Source organism: Melozone crissalis, unplaced genomic scaffold (genome assembly GCF_028551555.1).
Source record: "Melozone crissalis strain CALT ecotype California unplaced genomic scaffold, PUWL_Pcris_2 ptg000042l_1, whole genome shotgun sequence".
Classification (NCBI taxonomy): Eukaryota; Metazoa; Chordata; class Aves; order Passeriformes; family Passerellidae; genus Melozone; species Melozone crissalis.
Genome location: NW_026535820.1, coordinates 57,281,397 through 57,290,718, shown reverse-complemented (window position 1 = coordinate 57,290,718; position 9,322 = coordinate 57,281,397). Strand labels below are relative to the sequence as shown.

Genomic DNA, 9,322 nt, shown 5'->3' with positions numbered 1-9,322 from the left:
CAATGACAGACGGCAATGACTATGTTCTGTGCTCTTTTCACGCTCTTCAGGTAGATCTCAAGGAGGCTCAGTAAAAGTATGACTGAGGATGAAACTGTGCCCTGGTGTCACTAGAGTTAATAACAGCTTGATAGTGTCTTCTAGGCACAAGGAGGAATTTGAATCACACATGCCAGTGGGGTTCTAGCAGGACCTTGGCTTGAGGCTCAGGGAGGTTCAACCACGGTTCAAGGTTCAAGCAGACAAGGCTGCAGGCAACATAAATGGTACAAGGAAGCATTACCTCTTTTTGACATCCAGAACCTAATTGTGCTCACTCTTTCTGGGAAGGATGCATTTTTTTCTGTTCAGTCTGAGACTTCCGTGGCATTGGGATCTCACATTCTTCTTTCTTAGCCTGTTCTCTGTTCAATTAGGTAGAAATCAGACTCCATATTTATTCTTATTTAAGCAATGAGTATCTGTGGATACACATCTCTAAAATAAACATCCAAACATTAGAAAGCTTATTTTTCATTAATTTTATGTGTGTGTATATATATATATATGTATGTATATATATATGTCTTTTTTCTGTTACTTTCTAATCTCTTAAAAATTTTTCTTATAGAAAAGTGGCAGGGTTTCAGCTGATAATTCATCAGGTAATGAATTGGAGTTTGACAGAGACTCAGCAAAGAGCTTCTGGATGTAAAAATGAAACTGCTGGTGTGAAAATACTATCTGTAGTAACCACTGGAAGCAAGCTGCAAAAATCCAGGTCGCTGAGCAATGTCTATTTTGCAAAGTAAGAACATAGTCAAGTACAAGCCCTGTGGTCCAAGTGCCTTCTCTCCCTCTTGGAGTCTGTTAACTGCTGTAGCTGAGATTTAGATCAATTACACTTTATATTGCTGAGATCATGTGTTTTGCTGACAGACAGGCTTGTATCCTACTCACTCTCATCCATCTCAGTCACATTAGCAGCTTCAAAGGTATTAAGGAGTGAGCAAGCCTGACCTTCTTCTCAGCCCCAAATGACCTTGGGGAATTTTTTTTTTGGTGTTTGTGTGTGGACAACAGACAGCAGGTGAGTCTATGTAGACAGTATTAGTAAAGCTATATGGCTCTGCAACAAGGCATTTTGGAGAGAAAGAAGAATTTCTGAGAAGGTGTTTGTAGGTGCACACTTTTCAGTCCTTGATATTGACCTCCAGAGTTAAGCTTCTCGTGAGTCAGTTTAGTAGTTGTGGAAATGGTTAGGCTCAAAGAGAATGAATGCATCCATTTTTTATTTTCTCATTAGGTGCTTAATCTGAAATTGTTTTTAAACAAAACTTTTTGTATTAAATGTAATTTTCTTAATATTCTCTTCACATACCATTTTGGTTTTAACAGCTAAGGCAGAGAATTGACACACATTTAATATTGTTAATTTAAAAAAAAATCATTTTAAGTTGTAGAAACACCAAACTAATTTTTTTTAATCCATTTATGGCTTAGCCCCATTTCCTGAAGTTTTCCTCCCATGTACGCTGGAGTTTTTTTCCATCTCTCACTGTGCTCTGTTTATTATTCTTACAGCTTAGAGTTTTCTTCTTCCTCAGCTGTCAGTTTGTCAGTTATGATCAAGTGTCAAAATGAAAGCAAGGATAAGCATCAATTACCAAAAATTACGTAGTCAGTTTACATATTCATTAGCAGAAAGGATTTTTCTCTCAAAGCATACCGGATGTGAACTGTAACTAGGCACATGAGTTGTCTACGCACTCATTTTCACATCTGAAATCTAACAGCCAGGTTGGGTAATCCAGTATTCACCTGCCAGGCATGGAGTTCTTGCAGTATAGGAGCAATACCTTTAAATCTTTTAATACTGGAGGTTATTCAAAGTATTTCAAGTACCGTCTTTTCTGCAGGAACAACTTTTTAGTCTCTTCTCCATAGGAAGACTGCAATCTCAGGTTGCACAATCTTCTACTTTAAATTCTTTTGCATTTTCTTCTCTCCCTCTCCTTCACTTTATTTTTTCTGAACAAAATGATGGGTATTCTACAAAATTAAAGTTAAAAAAATAGAAGCAGGACTGTAATTACTTTTACTGTTGCTGCCATGAATCAAAGTATTTTCTTTATTATGGGGAAAAAAAATGAAACCGTTGATACTTTAGAATCACCTTTTCACTTCACAGTTAGGATTTTCTTTTTTGGTATGAAAATGAATTATAGACAAGCATATATTCTCCATTAGAAATAGAAAAAGTGAGTGAGGTAAACTGGCAGTTCTCAAGGTTTTTTAAGTCACTACCCAGATTTCTATTTGTCTCCCCACTACACAGATTTCTCTTTGTCCCCCCACTTATTTGTGGGGTATACACTGTGGACATCCTTGCTGCAAATAATTCTTAACCCACTCTAGAAATGTGAGATTTCCTTCCTGCTGAAATGTACTGGAATTTTTAAGAACTATATTTAAAGTGCTTCTTCTGCAGCCTGTTTCGCCCATTTGATGCCAGTTGGATCTGCCTAGTACAGGTTGGTCTGCTGACATGGGAGAAAAATCAAGCAAAATCCCAGTGTTTTGTACCCATGGGTTGTCCATTTCCAACTTGGCCTCTCTGACAACCTTCAGCTGCTCGTTGTGCAGGCTGAAGTAGATCCCTGAGTTCATAACAAGACTTTGGAAAGTCCTTTGTGGCTGCTTCAGCATGAAAGCACAACTCTGTGGATCTGGTGGCAGGAATGTGGGCTTATGCTGGTTTGGGCAATGATGCTGTTATTCTTTCACTTGGTGAGTGGTGACTGAAATCATAAACTAATGCTTTCCACATAGACGATAGGGAGAACAGCTGCTGCCTTGAGGAAAAATCAAAACATTTCACTTCTAAAATGTATTTATAAAGCCATATAAATGTATTTTTCATTTTGTGTACCCGGGAATAGCTAAGCCCAAGTATAGTTAGTGGTAGACTTGCTGAAATATTGCAGTGAGACTTGTCATTAAGCCCTTCCTAGTGTTTGGGTCACTTTGGCACCTGCAGTCTTATGACTTTGAAGCTTGCAAATGCAACTCAAACTCAGACTAAATGCATTGTGAGCATACTCCTTTAGAGATTTTTACCTCTGACATGCAGCTCTGTTGAGACTGGCAGCAAGCCTGCTAATTTTTACCAGTTGTGGCAGACTGTTTCAATGTCTTTTACCCTTTATATAAAGCCAGTCTCCTCAAATGCCTGTATTTTTTGTGTTTAAAGCCATTGAACCTTTCCTAACTGGTAAAATCATGTATTCTCTCTACTTTTCTTAAACGCTTCCAGAACACACCATTGGACTGCAGCTCTGTACCTATTTCTAATTTCATTCTGTCTGAAAGCCATAGAGATGTCCTGCAATGCTTTTCCCTGCCTCTGAAATGTATAGAGCACTTCTTGATGCCTTCAGTGGGCTCAATTTCTTATTTCTCAATTTCTTATTTCTCTGTTTGTAGAAGGAGTGGAGAAACTCCTGGGTGTGGACGAGTGTGAGAGCAGAATTTTGGCAATCCCTGGCTGGCCACTGGTCCTTTGGGATAGTGTCACCATCCCATGCCATGCAGAGCAGCCTGTAATAACTCCTGCCTGTTTTGGGTATGAAGGCAGAAGAAAGGGAATATATGACTTTCTTCCATAACTTACTCCCCTGTAAAAGGATTTTAAAGAATCTTTGGGGAAAAATTTAGGCCTCAGATGCACACACGTGAATCTCACTGAGCTCACAGAAGGCCATGCGAGTGCATGCATTAACAGACAAAATATGGCTTTTGATCTTTAGGAGAAATTAATGTAAAATATGTAATTACAATACTGTATAATGGGATATTTTTTAATACTTTGTTAAAAATGAAACAAACTGTATTTCCCCAAACTGAAATACAAAACAACATAATATCCCAGGCCTCGGTCTGTTAATGGCCTATCTTCACTAATGCACATCTCACCTTTGATGCTGTTTGTAAATGTGCTTTTGTGCTTTGAAATTCAGTAAAATATTTGTACTTAATGAAATAATAGCCCAAGCACCTTTCTGTCCTCATGTCTGTCCATGTTTGAGAATGGCATCATATTTGGAAGAGAAATATACATACTTGTCCTGGCCGTCTGCAGGGCCTCCCCTGTGACCAGGCCTTTTCTGCTGCCACACAAAACCCAACTGTGATGGCTCAGCGCTCATTCCATGGACCTGCAAGCACAGAGACTTCTAGCACGTGCTTACATTCCTGAGCCTGCAGGTTTCCCAGCACCTCTTGTAGCTATTTCCTGAAAGAGTGTGATGGATTAAAAACCTCTGCTGACATAGACCTCTCAGGAGTGTGCAAGACTGACAGCTTGGAAGTGGCTCCCCAGGGTCTATTGACACCTTGAAACTGCTGCAGTTACAGCAACCTGTGAGTGGGTGGTAATGAAAGGCAATGAACCTCAACCAGAGGCATCTTGGCTTTCATTTTACCTGCCTGAAATTCTCAGTGTGTTGGTCTGACTTAAATGTTCACCAAAATCTGAAGAGGCTTCTGCCTGGAAAGGTTCCTACAAACAGAAAAACAAGTCCAAGGGTGAGCAAGTGGTATTGAGCAGAGTCTGCCTGAGCCAAGTTCTTAGGAGGAACAGCAAACTCTCCTATTTCTTCATCAGAGAAATAGCACAATGAAGAAGAAACTAACATAAGGCCTTTCCAGGTCTCTATTGCTCTGTCAAATTGCAAATAAAAGGGAGATAAACTGTGGGATCCACTTCATCAAGGTAACAGTCTTAGGTGAATAGGATGATTGCGTCATCTCAGAACAAGCATTTACATGTTTCCAATGAAATGAGGTCTGGTGTTGTTCCCTGTTCTCCAGTCTGTTGGTTATACAACAGACCTTTCTCCTGAAAGGTTTCCTTAAGTCTTCCCAGTTGTAAAACTGGATTTGTTCCCCATTTTGTACTTTAGCATCTCTATTTTTTGGCTGAAATGTTTGGTATGTGTTCACCTTTAGGCAGAAACAGAGGCTAGAACCTTTCCATCTGGCCCTTAGCTGAGATTTTATGAAGTCGTGAACAATGAAGGGAAGGGTAATAATAGAAATATACATGCAGCCCTTACCATAAAAAGATCTTGTATTTTAGCAATAACAAAATATGTATTTTTTACAGTATTTCTATTTTCCTGATTCTCAAAGTCTAATAGACTGAATATTTTGTTGCTATTAAGCTTCATAGATTATAGCTGAAGTCATAATAGTCTATGAAAAGCCATCTATCTCAATGAGTTTTGATTGGAATTTTATTGTTTAGTTGACTGTATCAGGTGCTGTTTATTCCATTCAGATCCACAAGTAAAAAACATTTATTATTATTTTTGGTGACACTAATTTGGTGTGCAAAATGATGTTTTTGGTCCACTGCCCATCTCTTTAAAGAGTATTGACTAAAATTTTGCTGAAAAAAATAAAGCAGCAGAGAAATAACAAACAAACAAACAAACAAACAAACAAAACCAGGACCCACAAACAAACAACTAAAGTGACAAAAAACACCCTGGAAACCGAAACTCTGTTTTTTCATGCCTTGTTAAACTATTAGAAAATACTTATTTGCAGCAAATTGCTACACAGGTAGAAGTGAGAATGCTATAGCTTATAGAAAAGTATTGACATAGCTGGAGATCAGGTACACTCTTTAGCACCCATCCCCTGTCCTCTTTGTAGTGGGAGATATTCCTGCAGTGCTTCGGAGATGAGAGAAGCTGAAACCAAAGGACTCTCTACATAATGCTGTATTACAATGAACCTTTTCAATGTGTTAATACAGTAAAATCCCCGTTATCTGAATTCCATATTCTTCAATTACCATAGCTTGTGATTCAGATAAATGGGAATAACCAAGATATAAACTTGCACTGTATATTAACTCACTGGATATTAATCTCTTTCTTACATTATTTATATAAACTGCAGCATGATTTGGCACATAAACACAGTAGGTTTAGTTTATTTTAGAAATTCAGTGCACATTACATCTTGCACCAAAAAATGCATTCAAGTTATATCTCAAGGTATAAATCTGAATTAATGTTAACCAGGCTTTGTGTGTTCAAGTTTGTAAGCATATACTAGCAGATTCATCAGAAAGAAGACTAGTCAGTACAGATGAAAAATAAGAAATTATTATCTCTGTTGCAGCACACAAAGAAGTGAAGATAGGATCTACTTTCATTCTTTTCCAGCTGCTGGAAGATTTTAGATAGTATTTTGGATTGCTTCTTTCTTCTATTTATATTAGAGAATGGAGTAGAGAAAGTCTTGGGGCAACTGAAGCCCTATGGTAAATTGATTGAAGTAGATGCAGGTAGATAATTTGTGAATTTTGTTCCTGGCGCTACAACAAGTGACAATGCTGAAGGTAGCTTTTCTGAACATCGGAAGTGCAGATAAAGTTTATTGTTTTGTGGGATGGTTTAGTTGGATGCAGTGCTGCTCTTTAAAGATTATGCCAGCCTCATTAAACATGGGTGTACATTAACCACTTCGATCTACAGCTTCTGCCTGTCTTCATGGTTAGCCTTTGGTTGCTGCTGAATGCTTATTTTATTTTTAGGTTTAGCTTGTTCATGCAGCTGAAGTTTATCTAAGCTTGGCTTCTTTTTCTGAAGGAAAACACGCACACTTGGAGTCCAGAGTACCTCATGCTCTTTTGATTCTGTGCTATCTCCTTGCTGACTGTCAAGGATGGGAAGGGCCATAGGTGTTGCCCCCTGTAGAATGGGTGAATCAGGTGTGTTTGGTTTTGAGGTGGGAAAAAAGTGCCATCCAATCCTGGTACTCATTTTGATGCTCAAAGATGACATAAAAGCTGCACGCCAGGAAGGAATGCCCACTGAGGAGGAAGAAAGCAGCCCTGCACTCCTCTGTGATTGGGACTGACTGTGTTGTTGCTGGGTGGAACAGCGTAATCCTGCTGCTGCTCCTGCTCCAGCACTGTGATGTTTCTGTTCCAGATTGTGCTGACTCACATCCAAGAAAATATGATACACAGAACATAATGCACTGTAACTCTTTTCCTTCCCCCCGTAACCTCGGTAAGTGTTTGGTTTCTTTTTCCTCTCTTTGGCTAGTGTGGTGCTAATATAGCTTTACTGTTAGAATTAATAGGAGGAGGAAAGGCAACCTTGTAAACAAACTGGTAGCAGACAGATTAATCTTGGAGAGGGCATTTAAATGCAACCTGCTGTTTGTGGTACATCCACCTCCCTTTAAAGCTGATCAATCCCAATAACTCGCCCATCTCTACAAACGACACTTGTTAGAGCTGTGTTCTTAAATGGGAGAAGTGCTTACAATGCCCATTTACAACTGTATTCTGTTTAATTAGTCAGCACAGCCAGTGCTGCAGGGATAGATCACTTGCCTTTAAAGATTTGAGAATGTTAATAGTACAGTATATCATTTTAATTATTATTGGATTAATGTTGTGTCTCGAAGAACATCTAATGCAAATCACAAGAAATGGCCTGAAGTGACCCAAGGGTTGTGCTTTATTAGAAAAGTAATAGGTCCATTGCTTAAATATAAAAAGAGGTTCTTTCTTCAAATGTCACTCTACACTGGGCTTCTCCGTGTGTGTATGTGAAAATTAAATCCTTTTACTTCCACTTTGTCCACAGAAAGTTTCTGTAGCTAATGCATTAAATGGCTGAGAGAGCAGCTGTAATGTCAAGAGATGAAGAGGAGATCCAAAACAGCAGTGATGATGAAGACAGGTTTCCGACTCAAGTTGCTGTGACAGCATCCCCTGGTTGCTCTGCCTGCCCTTCACTAGACAGCCTTGATGAAGACAAGGGAAGCTCAGCAGAGCCAGAAAGACTGTCTGTCCTCTCCAGCAGGGCAGTGGCCCAGCTAAAAGCCCCGACTGGTCCAGAGATGGTTTGTGGTGACCAGGAACAGACGACAGTCCCTGGGCTGGCTGAGCATCCTCTGGCAGCTGTAGATGCATCCTTAGGTGCCTCCTCATGCCCTGCAGCAATTGATAACCTGCTGCCTGTGCACCTTGCCTCCTTGTATGCCAAAAGTCCCTGCTGTGATGGCAGACTGAGCTCAGAAGTGCTGCAGGACCTGAGGGTGCCTGGTGAAGCCCTGCAGGCACGGACTGGCACCCAGCAGGCAGGGAGCAGCACCCAGAGCAGCATGGCCTCCTGCAGTTTGGGCCGTGTGATTTGGATGAAGACCACAACAGTAATGGAGACCTTAGAAAAGAAGAAGAAGGAGGAAAAGGAGAAGTACCGGCTCCAGCTAGCAATGTACCGACGGCTCCTGCTGCTGCGCTCCATCAGGAGTTTGCATAGGCAGCTGGAGCAGCAGCAGGCCAGGCTGCAGGAATGCTATGGCACGGTGATAAACATAAAGAAAGAAGTGTTGAAACACATTTGCCCAACCTCGCCCTCACCTTCGCCGTAATCATGTTGCTGCCTGCAGAAATGAGCTTTGCAATGCCACCCGAGCCGCCTTGCATGCCATAGGGGTGGTGTCCTCGTGTGCGCCGAGCGGAGAGGAAACAGCAGCAGCAGCAGATCAAGAAGAGAGGAGAGAAGGTACAGCCTTGGTCCCTGAATTTATTTGGAGGAAAAAGGAGCAAGGTGAACCTGTGCAAGAAGCTGGCTCCTGATTCCCATTCAAAGCCTCAAGGTGGAAAAGGATTTTTTTGGCAGATAGGTTTGTAAAAAGAAAAAAGTCACCACAAACTGGGAACCTAGTTTGTCACCTGACCCATAAAGGATGCAAAGTTGCTGCCTGCTGAATATGTAATATGGTACATCTCCCTTCTACTTTCAGAGCCAACAAAATTTGAACAGAATTAGGGTTTATTTATCTACAAGAACATCCAAATTTAAAAAACCAGGATATTTGAAACACTTAGGCTAAGGCTTGATTATATCTACCAAGCAAGCTGCCTGTTTTTCACAAAACTGCTAAGGACACTGTATGTTTGCAACTTCTACTTTCCTTTAAAATTTATTCAGATTGATCAGAAATTATTGTGGAAAGGTAGGACAGCCAAACACACACAGGGAAAGAGTGCAAAAGCCTAAGTCTGATTTCCTCAGGAAAGTAATGTAAAAACAAGGGCCTTGTAGTCTGACGTTGCACTGGAAACCCAGGCTGGCAGTGTCAGGGGAATGTTCAAGGTCTGCACAATTATTAATCTGCTGCTAATTCCCAATGGCACTAGCATCTGCAAATCAAGCATATTTTGTGCCTTACTGCTGTCATTTAATGCAAGTTGGTGACAATTAGCACTTTTTATCCAGGTGTATCAGACATGTGGAAAACCCTG

The 9,322-nt window shown here is 40.4% G+C and overlaps 1 protein-coding gene across 1 annotated transcript; it reads left to right on the top strand.

Moving 5' to 3' along the window:
* The first annotated feature begins 7,680 nt into the window (after positions 1 to 7,680).
* On the top strand, positions 7,681 to 8,445 carry LOC128942734 (UPF0500 protein C1orf216 homolog). The gene has a single exon (XM_054285393.1). The coding sequence runs from the start codon at positions 7,681 to 7,683 to the stop codon at positions 8,443 to 8,445; it is 765 nt and encodes a 254-aa protein (XP_054141368.1).
* The last annotated feature ends 877 nt before the right edge of the window (positions 8,446 to 9,322 follow it).